The sequence below is a fragment of the Haliaeetus leucocephalus genome, unplaced genomic scaffold, assembly GCF_000737465.1.
Source record: "Haliaeetus leucocephalus isolate CR32 unplaced genomic scaffold, Haliaeetus_leucocephalus-4.0 Scaffold536, whole genome shotgun sequence".
Lineage (NCBI taxonomy): Eukaryota > Metazoa > Chordata > Aves > Accipitriformes > Accipitridae > Haliaeetus > Haliaeetus leucocephalus.
Window position 1 is genome coordinate 6,074,548 of NW_010972972.1, and position 15,449 is coordinate 6,089,996.

At 42.9% G+C, this 15,449-nt stretch overlaps 1 protein-coding gene across 5 annotated transcripts in view; it reads right to left on the reverse strand.

The window, feature by feature from the left end:
• FAM168A (family with sequence similarity 168, member A) overlaps nt 1-15,449 on the reverse strand; it is a 187,314-nt gene that overhangs the window by 60,068 nt on the left and 111,797 nt on the right. The window contains exons 1-2 of one of the 5 annotated variants that reach the window (XM_010576638.1): nt 7,407-7,490; nt 6,482-6,679 (exon numbers count right to left, since the gene is read on the reverse strand). The exons of 3 other annotated variants lie outside the window; for them this stretch is intronic. In XM_010576638.1, coding sequence (XP_010574940.1) covers nt 6,482-6,497 — 16 coding nt within the window. In that variant the 5' untranslated portion in view covers nt 6,498-6,679; nt 7,407-7,490. Of the gene's footprint in view, nt 1-6,481; nt 6,680-7,406; nt 7,491-15,449 lie in introns of those variants that run through there. One more of the 5 variants, XM_010576639.1, reaches the window with a different exon arrangement.

Genomic DNA, 15,449 nt, shown 5'->3' on the forward strand with positions numbered 1-15,449 from the left:
TCCCACCACACCTTGATGTCCCAGGGTGGTGGCACGTGCAGGCTGCATGGATGCCATGGACCTGGAGGAGAACCTGGAGGAGAACCTGAAGGAGAACCAGGGGAGTGAAGTTACTCGATGATATAGGCAACACTATAGGACTGACTATGGGAAAAAGGAGAAACGGAGGTAGGGAAGAAGACACAGTAACAAAAATGAGAAATGTGTGAATTTACACTACAATGGATTTTGGCTTGTTGGCTTGTTCAGGGGTCCGGCCAGTGGGATCCCAGGGGATGCTGTCCTTAGCGGGTCTGTGAGAGCTGCTGTGCAGGGCTGGCATCGGAAAAGCCAACGTTTTGCTGGAGTTGACATTGTCAAGAGGGGCAACAAGAAGGACTTCTGCAGGTACACTGGCAGCAAAAGGAGAACTAAGGGAAACATGGGCCCACTGAAGAAGGTGGCAAGGGACCTAACAGCAAAGGACACAGAAAAGACTGAGATAATTCAGCTCCTTCTTTGCTTTGTCTTTATCGGCTAGCTCTGCTCCCATGTGCCCGAGAGCAGGCTGTCTTGGCAGAGTCTGAAGGAGTGAAGTACAACTGTCGATAGAGGACAGATGAGTTATGTACCACTTAAGCAACCTGGACATACACAAGTCCATAGTGCCAGACAAGATGTATCTGAGGGTGCCAAGGGAGCTGGCTGATGTCACTGCCACTCTCTGTCATCTCTGAACGGTCATGGTGATGGGGAAGGTCCCTGATGATTGGAAAAAGGGAAACATCACACCCACCTTCAAAAAGGGCAAAGAGGATGAACAGGGGAATGCCGGCCCAGTCAGCTTCACCTCCCTGCCCAGAAGTACATGAAGCAAATCCTTCTGGAAACCATAAGCAGGCACGTGAAGGATAAGAAGGTGACTGGGAACAGCCACCATGGATTTGCGAAGCACAAATCATGCCCAGCTACCCTGACTGCCTTCGTTAATGAGACGACTGGCTCAGCGGCTGACGAGAAAGCCGCGGATGTTGTTTACCCTGACCACAGCATGTGTCTCAGCATGGTCTCCCCCAGGACCAGGGAATTAATGACTGGATGGGTGGAAAACTGGCCGGATCATCAGACTGGAAGGGTAACTGTCAGTGGTTCGTAGTGGAACTGGCACTCCCAAGGCTTGGAGCATACAAAGCGTTGAGGGGAGGACCAGAACGGGGTTTGCTCAGCCACAAGAAAAGGCAAGTTGGAGACCTTAATGCCATCTGCAGCTACCTGCTGGGGGGTTAGAAGGAAGACGGAGCCATGCTCTACCTGGAGGTGCACAGCAAAAGCATGATGTGCAACGGGCACAAGTTGCTGCAAGAAAAATTCGACTCAATATTGGGAGAAAACACATCCACAGGGAGGGTGGAACTGGGGCCCAGAGAGGGGATGGAAATATCCTTTCTTGGCTAAATTTGAAACTCAATTGGATGTGACTCTACATCTAACTTTGAAGTTGGCTTTGATTTGAGCCAGGGGCTGAGGAAAAAAGATCTGCAGAGAGCCTTTCCAAACTAAATTATTCTAGGATTTAATATATTAGCCAGAGAGTTTCTGACACAGAATTATTTAATAATTGCTATTTTATGCTTTCTCTATTCCTTTCCTGCACTTCAGTTCCTGCTTCTTCTGTCTTCTCTCCCCTGAAATGATATCTTTTTGTTCCATACTTGCAATTACAACAAGCATGGCTTTATATGAAATATATATGAGATAGCAGTCCTATTTTTCACCTGAACTTGGATGCTAAGAGGTGCTGGATTCATTCTGGGCACTGTGCTCTAAGTGGTGTCAAGTACCTTCTGTTATTAGAAGCAACGCTGGCAATGAAGAGCATAGTGGAGGGAGAGCACAAAGTCGGTGTGCACTCATTTGTCTGGTAATAGGTGATAAATTAAAATATGGTAATAGCTTTAATCATTCCTGTTGAAGCTAATTTACTCTTTATTTTTTTTATGTGGGCAGTTCTACACCTAGGCTTAATGAAAAAGGTAAATAAACCAGAGTGGAGTAATGATATATACTGACTGAGCTGTCAATCAGAAACAGAGCTCCTGTATTGTTTGCTAATGATTTATAGGAAAGAGCTGTCTTAGACCCAAGATCCGAACCACAAACATAATTCCCACAGTGAATTACATTTGCCAGAAAATGACATGAAATGGAGCTTTATGATTCAATGCAAGAATCGTACATCAGAAGACTTTTTCTCCCTGTCCAAGAAGCTGCACGTACTCTGGAAAATTAACTGCAAATCAAGTATAGACAGTCTGGCAGGAAGAAAAAAAAAGAGAGCAAAATGAGAATGTATTTAAATTAATCCTTTGGCAGGGGATAAAGGAAAGACAGGCAAAATAAGGGTAGAAGAGTTAGACTCCAAACTGACAAATGCCCAGTGCACGCGTGAGCATCTGCCCTCCGCAGCATCCTCATCACCTCCCGTAGGGTCCAGCCACCAAATGTTCCAGCACACATGCTGCTTCTATCACTGGGCACTTCAATTAAAAAGATATCAGCTCACTGCCAGTTTAAACAAGGGGGGAAAAGGCTGGTTGCCTGAAGTGACCCGAGCTCAGTGTCCTGGACAGGGTGTACTTGCTGTCTCCCACTGGAACTGATTTGCGCTGTTGCTGTGATAAAGGCATCGATAACAACGGTCGGCATTAAACAGCCAAGAAAGGACGTTTGGTCTCGTTGTCCTGATTCAGCGATAGTGGCCAGGGACATGGGGGGAGTTTGCAGCCCTCCATAAAAGCTAGCAATGATGCACATTAAAACCGACACATTGCCCTGTGGGCACAGGGGAGGGCTGGCTCGTGAAGCTTGGGAAAGGTAAAAATATCCCCCGCCAGCTCCCCTGGCTCATGGAGGAGGCTCTATAATTTATTTTGTATTAATGTACTGCAGCACCACTCCTCTATTAACTTTTGGGAGAGAAACAAAAAGCCATTAACAATTGTTTGATAGATGTATTAATAATGAAAAGTGACTAGTAAAAAAGAAAACTTGCTAGTAAAATGTATTAACAACACTAGCCAGACCAGAGAGGACCACAAAGAATTTAAGGGGAAAAAAAGCCTGTACAAAGCCCACTAGTGATAAGTGTAAAATAATACATGTTAGGAAAAAACCCCCACATCCAAAGTATTAAATGAACTATATCCACTCAGAAAAGGGACTGGTGCTAACAGTGCCAGGATGAAGAGAAACATCTGCTCAATGAGCAACTGGGGTCCAGGAAAGCAAATAAGATATTACGCCACATAAGGAAAGGCAGGGAGAACTCATCTCTATTAATCAGTGCTTTGCTCTCCTCTGGACGTTCCGTGTGGTGCCAGGCTCTCCAGCTCAAAAGGAGTATTGCAAAACTAACGGGGATTAGGGAAGGGCAGTTCACTTTAGAAAGGAGATGAGAAAGAAAGATATCTGAGAAAGATGAAATTTAAGCAATGGCCTCCAGAAAGGAGGTACGGACAAGAGTAGGGAGCAACTGGCCGGGAAATTCCCAGTCTGGCACAAAATGAACAAGGCAGCATTTAATGAAAGTAAAAGGTGATTAATACCAAACCATGTCTAAGAAATACTTGTTTGTGAAAGTCCTTATCAGAGCATGTCACTGATGCCAAAAATTCAGTATGAATCTAACGCATCCGGGACAATAATTAGTATAGAATACACCCATCATAGAAGGAGTTAGGACATTTCATACCAGAGAGCTTAAACCAAAATAACAGAGCTCTTGATGGGACTTAGCATCCATGGACCTGGAGAGGGGGAAGGACAAATCCTCCATGTCTTCTTGTTGTGGAGGTCTTGCACCTCTCTGCAGCATCTGGTGCTGGTCCTGCCATGGAGAGGAGAAGGAACCGGGTGGACCATAAGGACCTGCTCCAGACTGGCAATTCTTAGGCTCTCATCTTGTCCCACGCTTGAAAGACAGATTATTATAATAATATAGGAGGAGAAATGAGGAAAACATCTAAGAAAATGAAGTACAGTTTCCAGCTTTCAAGCAGAGGTCAATAAACAGGGCAACTTCTTTTTTTATGGTTTCAGACAGATTGGCAGGATCTTTTTGGTGTTGGTATATCAAAAGATAAAGAGATTATGAAAAAGAACATGAAAGTGAAGACCTGAAGAGCTTCAGCAGAATCAAAAAGTCCTCCCAAAGCTACTGCAATAGCACAGAGGTTTTATAAATGGCACAAATATACTTCATGTCGGTTTTTGCAACTTCAGTGCTTTATCTTCCTTCCAAATTTCCACCTCAAGTTATACCTGACATGGTTTATGTGCCTTGCAATACACACCTATGCAGAGCCGGAGAACATATTGATGCAAACAGCGCAGCACTTGGCTGCTTCCTCATCTATGAAGCTTCCTGCCTCACTGTCTGCTTTAATACATGTTCCTCACACACATATGATTCCACTCATCTATTAACCAGAATTAGAAACATGACTCTGAAAACTACCATTGAGGTTTTGGTCTTCATATTTTTGCCTAACTTCCCTTTTCTCTCTCTCCCCCCTTCATTACAGTACTGAATGGGACACCTAGCTAGCTCTCTTCATCCTCAAACTACAGGCACCACTTTCCCCAGGTTCCCACTTGGCAGCCTGTTGACATGTCTTACGATTTTCATCTCACTTTCACAAGGGCTGACAAACCAGCAAACGTTTCTTTTACCTATCACGTACTTCACTGAATTCTGTGTGATCGTGTCTTCAGGCTCTGGTGCATGAAAAGGAGCAGTTTCTTGGTACGTCTCTTTGAGAATGGTGCTCCCCAAACTCTTCATCTCCTTTAACCGCCCTGCATTCGTGACACTCAATAGTGCAAAATCAAGCTAGTTACATATTTCAGTTCCTTCCTGAACCTTTTATTTCAGCTGGTGTGTCTCAGGAGCAGCTTGCACCGGGTATTTACGTACTGCTTACACCTAGACCAGCCATCCTGCAACCTGCAGGTGACACCAGCTTCTTGCATGGCATTTATCGTTTCCTAGCACAAAGAATCAACACCTTTTTTCAGTAGAAAATTACAACTGCTGACTGCCTGGAAATCATGTCTTGGAAGCAGGTACAATACATTGTCAGGATTATTTTATATGACCGTTGGCAGAGGAGGAGATGCTCTGAACACAGTTAAGGGTACCGACTGGCAATGAAGATGTATTTCAGCTTCATTACATCTCAGCTGAGCAAGAAGTTACAAAGGTTCATCCATATTCTCATGATTAAGGGCATCAAAAATTGATTCTAGCTTAAAATTTTCACTCATAAGAGTGAAAAAGAAGAAAGCACTGTACTTCCTATAGTATCTGTCTGTTCTAACGATATATAACCTATGTAACTCAATAACCTGTTTTATTGGAGTGTATAATAAAATCAGTGTCAGTGCTGAATTCATTTTCCATGACAGGAAAACCTTGCCTGAAGTAGCTTGAGACGCAACATTTTCAGTCCAAATCTCAACATGCACTGATAGCCCCACAATTATTTTGTCTCCTGTGCATCTTTTTGCAGGTTTCAGTTTTGTGGTTTTTTTTTTTTTTCTTCTTGTTAAAATTAGCACTGAGGAACAGGCTTGCCAAGTTAAATATCATCATAGAGGTCTACGATCAGTTATTATACAGAGGTTCACACACCTTTATCTCCAATACATTTTATGGGTGAAGGGATTCACTGCAACTCAGAGCAGTTCTACATTTGCTGAGCTGAGTAACACTCAAGAAATCCCTGTTTCGCTCCAGCAAGAGCCTGTGGTGAGGGGCTCACATGTAGACCCTCTATACTGACACTCCCTAAAGACAGATGAGATCAATCTAGGTCCTTAGCTGACATCATTTTGGCCCCTTTTTTAAAAATTTATTTATAGGACACTAAGCTGAATATACATTTACCATGATTTTGAGTACATATTTTAATTTTTAAGTTTCATTTGAGGAACAATATGGAGCACAGCCCTTCCTGATGAATATGACGTTCAGCACAAATGGTGGTGAAACCCAAGAGCTGGAAATTCTTCAGCCAGCTGCTCCATCATAGCATAAGTACTGAGAAGGGCTAGGCAAGATCCACCAGCCCCATTGCTGGTCATGGTCCTATCTAAACCACAGCATTAAACACAACACAAGTGGGAGGTAGGAAACGGAACAGGGATAAAAATCAGTTGCGGGGTCTCCTCTCATCTCTAGATGAGAGGGGCTCCTGGCCCTGAGATGTCCTACACTAACAAACACACTACAGCTTCCAGGGCTGCCACACATAACCTGTACTAGCCATTTATTCTGAAACACATTCTGGTTTTATGGTGGTTTTCTGATTATTAAGCCCTAATCAAAGTATCATACTTACATGAGTTGAACAGAGGGAAAGAGTTTGCTCTCGTAATTCATGTCCAAAAAGAACAAATGCTCTTACATGGCAAAACAATTAAGCCCATGCTGTATTTTTACCTGAACAGGGATGCATTTGAGCTTGAGCGTCTTCCTAAGCCAAGACCAATGCAAGGCAAAATGACAGGTCTTCTCCAAAACCCCTGGTCTGCTGCCCAACCATCGTCAGGCACATTTGCAAGGACAGAAGAACTTGACAAGTCTCCTGCTGCAAACCAAGCAGTCCCAAAGGGGCAAGATACAAATCAAAAAACCAACCTGGATTAAAATCGCAACAGAAGAGAAACCCAATCAGTGCTATTTGAATAAAATCAATGCTAAAGAATATCACCATACTTTTTACTTTAAAGGCATAGAATAAACTGAAAGTTCCAGAAAAGGAAGTGATGGCATCATTCATTTTTATTATTATTCATGTTCTCATCACTATGACTTTCAAAAGACCGGTTTGCTTTTGAGATCCTTCCTCCAGGTCAACTAGATTTCTTTACATAAAACAAGGAGTGCCATTTGGTCATATTAAATAAAATATGGCATTAGGGGTGTGTAGGGAAACTGCCTGGAACAACCCCTCAATGTTTCACAAAAGAATTCAAAGGAAAGTGCTCCAAAAGATTACTGTGATCGTTGCGTTGGTATCTTACCTGTTTGAAAATGCTTTCAAGCAATTTTCCAAAGAGCCTTTTGGTGTAATTTGTGCAGGCTTTCAGGAGATTAAAGAAAATGTAGATGCACATTCCTTTCAAAAGAAACAGAAATGGGCTAAAAGTAATTTATTAGTGGTCAAGGGCATAGCACGGCCAAGTGAGACTTAAGATTGAGGATTTTTTCAAGAAATTTTGGGACTGCAGGCACTGCAAGGCACTGCAATTACTGAAAGAGTAATCAGCTGGATCTCCTATCCGGTACTGAAATATATGCTTTCCAACTGTGTAATTTACATATGGAAGGAGGTCAAGAGGGATTAAGAAAGTAAATATATCACCTGATTAGGTATGCAAGTTCAGGACGTTAGAAGGACTTATTCTATCAATATTCAAGGTCTTAGCTTCCCAAGGTTGAGCTGTACGCATGCAATAAATTGAATATGTAGCCGAAGTCTGGTGAGAAAACTGAAGATCCCACCAGTGTGCATCAGTATACACTTGTTCCAGGATGAAATCAGATGGGTTTTTTTGTTTATTACCTTTTCCATTTTACCATGTGAAAATAAAGTTAGAGAATAAGGGGAATATACACAGGCAAGGAAGGAAAAACTATGACCTGACAAGGACATGTTCACTACTCACTGGATGTGCGTTTTTAACAGAAACAGACAGCACTTCCTAATTATTCTTCTTAATTTGTGCAACATTTAATGCAAGACAGAATATCACGCTGCACTGCTTTAGCCTTTTACTTGGGATAGACGATATAGGGAGATAATACGATCATCATCTGCTTTCTTTGATTCACACTTTGCTTCCTGTGAAGAATGTCATTTATTAGGAAATTAAAGTACAGATAAGCTCAACTGCAAGACCAAGCCAGCTTTCCAGGAAGAAAACTGAGCTGAGCTTTTGCTAACTGATATGTATTTGCCCTATTAACCATAAAATGTGCCTTGGACTGAGTTAAGTTAGAAAAAAATGTTGGGCAATGGTCTCATAAGAGCAGCACTCTGCTGGAAAGCAGAGATGGGTCCCAACTCAGAAGAGCCAAGACATCTCTAGGAGAACCTCCTGCTTTTCTCACCTTCTCTCAGCTGTTATTCTCTCATCCTGCTATCAAAGAACCTGTGAGCAGCACCAGCTTTTTATACCTCCGCTAATTGCACATTCTAGGAAAACAAAACAATGTAATGTTCATCACACTTAACGTGCAGCATCATAAGGCATCAGTATGAATAGGGACGTGTTTTGGATGAGACGGCACTGCTACTCCTTTCCTGTTTCTGCTGGGTGACTCATCATCCTGAATTTGGGAGGATGTGGAAATCCATTGACAAAGCAGCACCAGCTGCAAAAGCTTTGTGTCCACAGATCCTGTAAATTTTGAAAAAAACCCCACAACACACAAAAAAATAATAATCAAGAAACCCAGCGTTCAGACTGGTAGTACAGCAAAGGATGCTGAATCTTTCCATAAAATTTTCCATGAAAGCCTGTAAGGACTAAGAGGAAGATTTTGGCCCTGCCAGGGAGGAGATAATGGGGCCAGGTTTTGAGATGCTGCTGTTTGATTTCCACTGTGCCCAACTTATTACCTACTCTCTGAAGTCAGCCCCAGCCAAAGCGCTGCAGGGCTCAAGCACTATCAGAGAAAAAAAAAAAACAAAACCAAAAACCAGCAATAAAATGAACATTTTTGCACACACTGCATCAGCATCTAGAAAGAGAGATGGACGAAAGTCACTGCTCAATGTGCAGTTGAGGTAAGACAAGCCCAACAGTATATTAAGATAAAAAAAGGACTCAGACAGGGTGGTCAAACCCTGGAACAGGCTTCCTAGGGAGGTGGTCAATGCCCCAAGCCTGTCAGTGTTTGAGGCATTTGGACAATGTCCTTAACAACACGCTTTAACTTTTGGTCAGGTCAGGCAGTTGGACGAGGTGATCATTGTAGGTCCTTTTCAACTGAAATAGTCTATTCTGTTCTAATAAAGTCTTCGAGCTGCCAGGGCATCAAGTCAGCGCTAAGAATAATCTAAAATAATCCACACAGGTAACAGCTAAGAGAAAGCCCCTGCAATGGACTTCCATGGCAAGAGTCTCCAGCCAGCCTCGACCCCAGAAGCGTAGGCTCATCTCGGCCAGGCACCTCGCGCACGCCATACATACCACACCTGCTAGCTAAGGTATATGAAAATGCACGTATCCTAGCTAAAGCCTTGAGCTTTCCTGTTCCCCATCTCTCCCTTGAACTACGCTCACTCAAAGCTCTGTCATCCTTCCAGCCTCCAGGAGTGAGTGCTTTACAACATCCTGGATCCTCTGAAGGTCCTGTCCTTTCAAAACCTGGCAACAGAGTCGGGAGAACTTTTTTTCAGCAAAACTTGCAAACCTGCCAAAGCATGTGGCTTCAATCATTCGCAAACATTTCATTAACTTCTGTCAACTGGACAAGGCTCTGAGCAACCTGACTCAGGCTGGACCTGATGACTTCCAGAGCTCCTTTCCAACCTGAATTATTCGGTGACTCTCCTTCAAATTTATGAGATAATTTCAACTAGAAAAATATATTGAGGACTGAACCTGCTGGACATTGATTTGGACTCTGGTCCCATTCCAGTGTTAACACAAAATGAAGCAGGATTATAAATAAACAGGAAAAGCATCCCAAAATATCCTGAAGCCTTGCAATTACCCTTGAAATGAGAGCATACAGGTTCAAACCTCCTCAGACAGAACTGAAGCTGGTTCTTCCATACCCCACAAAAAAATCCTAACCCTGAGACTACTGGGTTGAAGGGGAAAATTAGCACCTCTCTTCGCTCTTTGTTTCCTTTAATTTTCTCATAAATGATTGAAATTAAACATTTTGGGTTGAATGAAATAATTTGTATTAAATGCAACCAGACTGGCTGGCAGGCAAATGGGGTGTTTGGAGAAGAATAAATATTAATTATTATTCAAACTGAATGGAATTATTTTTATGTTTTCAATTTGTTTGCCAAATTAAACATAACATCACTGCCACAGCCCCGGCTGAAGAGGCAGGAGAAGAACTAGGCAGAACAGGGAGTGAAGAATGGGGACAAAATGGGGTGATGCAGGAACCCAAGCCCAGAGCTGAGACCTCAAGGAAGCCCCGGAAAAGCTGCTGAAACAGTGCTTAAGGACTGATGGAGAGGGATTTTCCTAAATCCTCTGGGCAGAACAACTACAGACACTGGCTATCCAAGTCCCAAACTGGAATAAAAACAGATTTATTTGCCCCAATGAAATTATCTGTTCTTTCTTCCCAAAATCATCGTGACTGCAAAGGTTTCTTTCTTTTTTACACTGTGATACATTTTCCTTGTTTTTCCACATCCTGATGAATACACCTGAAATGTTTTTAAAGGAAGAAAGCCGATTTGTAACGCTCTACTTAATTTTTAAAACGATGTCGTGCCTTGTTCTTTAATAGAATCCTGACTATTTGTTCAACAGAAAAAATTCAGTGTTTTATACAGTATTTATAAAGGGTCACATAAATACATAAGCAGAGAAGGAAAAAAAAAGTCTACAGGATTAAAAGATAAGGAGGCTGCCAATCTTGTAGCACGGGTATGGCACTGGAGGCTTACAGCTCCTGAATAATACCTGCACAGCAGAAGGCACGGCTACCAGCAGATTCTAAGCCCCCTGAAACTCTTGTATAGGTGCTATAGGAAAGGACAGAAATGTGTATTGTCCCACTAACTAACAGCTCCTACTGATTTTCCTGAAATCATTAATTGCTTGCAAAGAAAACCTCCTGAAAATGCCCCACCTGCCCTTGCAGGGAATCGCTCCGCCAGGAATGTGAGGCTTTGGAGGAACGAAATCTAGGATAACATAGCTGAGCTTTGGGGTTTTTATCGTGGTAATTAGAAACGTTAATTTATCCTCCCATATGCACAGAAAAGCCTGGAACGTGCCAGCGGGACAGGAGCCTTAGATGCCACGCTTGCAGGACGTTATCGGGTGCTTTTGGCAGTCTGTGCCCTGCAATGTCCCTCCTCCTAACAATACTAACCATTTCCAACGACCACAACAAGTTCGTTATCTTATCACAGCAGCATCCCTCTATGAGATTAGTCAGGCATCCCAGTGTCATGTTTTATCTCTAAAGCCTTGGGCTTAGGCATAGCACGCGTCTACCCCAGAAAGCTAGGTGTATTCTAGTCAAACAGAAGAGGATCTATAAACATCTAATTTTTTATGATATGCACTAAGTTTGCAAGCCTGCTTTAAATCAAATACGGTTCTGACATCTACTTAAGCTTCTGCAATAAATTGGCCAATGATTAAAAAAAGAGGAAAACACTTAAAAGTCAGGCAAACGTTTCCTAAAAGTAAATTAATATGGTTCATCCTTAACAGAAGTGTGGAGTTTTATTCCAGAACGGCAAAAATGTGTTGCACAGGGCACACGTCAATGACAGTGCTTTCATCTGATCCTCTGCCCAGTGCAGCAGAGTCCTGCAGCACCAAAAAGCAGGACCTGCTAAGCATGACGAGGCTTAAAAGTGTGGTTTAACTATAGGACATGGGTTTTAAATCTGATGACACACCGGCCTGTCAAAGGGCTTGTTGCAACCCTCCCCATCTCCCTTCCCCAGCTATAAAACCCTACCACAACAACATTCATCCACCAGCACCAACAAGCTGCTGCAACAAGATAGAGGATATTATTATAACAGCAAAGGTCCTGGCAATGCTTATCAAATAAATAAATATTAAGTACCTTGCAATAACCCCTTGATGGGAGAGATGTGGCAAAACAGCCAAGAAACATTGAATAAGCAAAAGTCTCGTGGATTCTCAAGGGGATTCTACATAAATAGAGATGAATAAACTATAAAAAACCCCACTCTATAAAGGGCTCTTTACTGCGACACATTAAATAAGCATATATTTTCTGCGACGACTAGTACAGCACGGCTTGTAAAAATGCACGGGCCACCATTTTACTCGTAAAAGAGCGCAACATTATGAAAGTTTTATTAGGAACACTTGCCCAGATCAACACATGCCAGAGCCTGCACCAGTTTCTTTTTCTTACCTAAGAAAACAATAAAGAAAAATCTGAAGGATGACAAAAGGTACTTGATAAACATGTGGGGATGTTTCAGTAAGAAAAGCAGTGGCACTTTGGATGCCGAGTGGAAGTGGCACTTTGATGCCGAGATGATCCCAGCACCAGCATAAGACGTGGGGAGAGAGGGATGTAGATGTGAGGATGCCCTCACTTTGAAAAACAGAGTGTGGAAGAGAGAGGGCTGCGTTACCGAGATAACCACAACACAGCAGTGAACATCCCTTCGGCTCGGTGAGAACAAGCTGACGCTCACGTCGCTGGCTGGAGGGTACCCAACTTTTTCAGGACTAGGGAACATGCTCCAGGAATCCCCTCCAGGTTTCCATCAGTGTGTGGTACAGCCAAGCAAGTGACTAAAATGAAAATTTAAAAGCAGCCAATGCAGCGTACAAGTGAGTGTATCCCCAGAAGCTAGAGCTTTGAAATATGGTATCGGTCAAGACACTTAGGTTACAGAAGGACTATTGCCAAGGTGCATCCTTGGTGCAGTTTGCTGCTCCCCCTCTCCACATCCCTCTTCTGGCAGCCCTTCTGCTGATGGAGCTACACAGCAAAAAAAAAAAAAAACCACCAAAACCAACACATTGGGTAGCTACTGAATTCACTATTCCCCCTAATTACTTTTTGCCTTAACTGGGGTAAACCAGAAATACTACAAAAGGAAAGAAGGCAGCAAAAAGCACCAGTGGCAGCATAACCCTGAGAAAAAAACTAGGAGAAGCAGTGGCTCAATAAGACCAAGTACAAGTTTCATCAAAGCTGCAGCCCATGCCAGGCTTGGGGGGAGGCAGGGAAAGAGCTTCCCAGCGCAGCACTGAAGTCTCTTCATCTCCATCAGCTATGTGCCGAATTTAGGGACCTGGGGCTAGATGCTCCTGGAGAGCACACAGTGGATGCGCCTCTGATGGGATCTAAGTGGGGATGGGGGGTGAGGAACCCCAACTGCGTTGCTGATGTCCTGCAGGAAACCTCCTCGGTGGGGTTAGGAAACAGAAAAGGTGTGCTGAAAAAATGGGGCAGAGAGGCTGCTTTATAGCCGGGAGCTGCATTCGAGGAGGGGGAGCTTGTGCCTGCAAAGCCAGCATGGATGAGCAGACCATGACCAAAATGTAATTTATATGAAGATGTTTTGAATTTCTTCCAGCTACTCCAAAGTCAATAATGCATAACAGCTCCTTGCTGCTTGTGCACAAAGGTTTCTGCAGAGAATATAGTTTGATTATAATTACAGGACAGCATTTAAAATTAATCACCGCAGTAGCCCACATTCAGGTGCATTGTGCAATTTAATTATTACACTCCTTGCTGTCCATAGTACCTTCTTCAATCTGTAGCCTATAGAATTTCCATCCTGGCAATATGTGGCTAACTAAAATATATCTGGGGAGCAACGCCTTTGGTTTGGTGGGTTTTTTTCAACATGACTTTAACTTTCAGAAGCCACAGTTAACATGATACCATTTATACCTGCACAGGTAATGTGTATGGCTGTTGATATAACTAAGAGGAGTTGGCTATATGAAACGGAGCATTCCAAACTGGTACTATGTACTCTCTGCCTCCATCCAGGCTGAGCAAGGAGAACCAGCACTGCTGGAGCGCGGTGGAGTGGGGAAATCTTGGCTCTTGCTTCACCTTCAGTCATGAAACCGTCCTACAAATGTGGAATCTAGTAATGGTGCTAATGACAAAGCAACAGGCGAAATTAAGTACCGCTTCTCCAAACCCCTTCTCTGAGTGTGAAGAAACATTTGCCTCAATAGAGCTCTTTGAGATACCATATTTGTTGATAAATCTAATTATGATGGTCGCTTGCCACTCAGGAAGGCTGAAATCCAGTGTTTTGTTCCCTGTAGCAAAATGAATTTCAACGCCCCAAAGATTTTCTGCTTTAAGATAGTAACAAGGAATACAGGAAAAAAAAAAATCTGAAAATCAAATATTCAACAACAAAAAAAATCTGCATAGAAATACCAAGAAATTGCTGGTTTATTGATTTCACAGCAAAACTGAATTCTGCCATTTTGTCCCACCTCAAGGACTAATAACCTAGCTTGATAAGAACTTCAGGGAAACGTGGTGGGTTTTGCAGCCGTGTGTGTCCTCCACTTTCGGATCAGTGGAATCCCAAATAAAAAGGCACAGTAAGTCCCAATAAATATGCAAATAACTTCAAAAGGAGATTAAAAACCTTCGTCGTGTTTATGTAACTAATGAGTTCGTGTGCCGGTAACAAAAAGGCCAGCGGCTTTCTTTTTTTAACCATTCCTTGAAGGTCATTTCTACTCAGAAATTTTTTTTTCAAGACCTCAAAATTTGTTATATAACAAAGACAGAGCTAAACATATGGCCTTCAGCTGGTTTGAATTAGCTCACCTGTATCAACCGCGTTTCATCAATACGCACTGCCATAGTAACTGGTTCCTCAGTTGGAATGCTAATTACTCCCCTCCGCTTCCAGGAACAAGAGCATTAGACCTACAAAAAAGATTCCTTTCTTCCCTTCTCATTAACTAGTTTTACTTGCTCAGCACATTAATGCAGAGCTAAGAATGATTATACAGGGGCAGCAAATGAGCTGAATAAATCTGCTTTCTGTACACATTAGCCACAGGGACTCAGGCGCAACGAGGGTGATGCTGGAAGGAAACCCAGCGGTCCTCACCGGGGGGTTCACGTTGGGCACCGCACGGGAGAGCATCATCCCAGCCCCAGGCAGCAGCGGCAGGGACTAAACCTGAACTCTGCCGCTGTTGCAAGGTGTTCGGGGTCAGGGCTTGACCTTCCCTTTCTAAAAATAATCTTGCCACAAGTATTGATTTTAAAAGGCAGGCAGGTCTTCTGTTCACCTGAAGGATTGAAATGACCTTCATTCTGCTGATAAAATGCGTTGGATTGACAGTGCAGGAAAGCAAAGACTTGTATTTAGTAATTGAATACGTACAGCGAGGATATCAACAGTACAGAGTTTGTATGCACAGAGATGCATGCAAGTATCCAGAGATACCTCCCTATGAAGCTTATTGATTTACACCAGGAGCAAGAGCAAAACAAAAAATTTCTCTAAAAATAAGGAATAATAATAATTAAAAAAAAATAATCTAACTTTGCCAAATACTATGCAACTCGTACCATTTGTCAACAGCATTAGAAGTCACGCCATCCACCAAATCTCCCCATCCTGGAGAATGACAAGTCTTCCCACTTGGCAAGGGTGGATACAGAAGTGCAGGATGACATGCCCTGCCTTTTGAAGATGCCC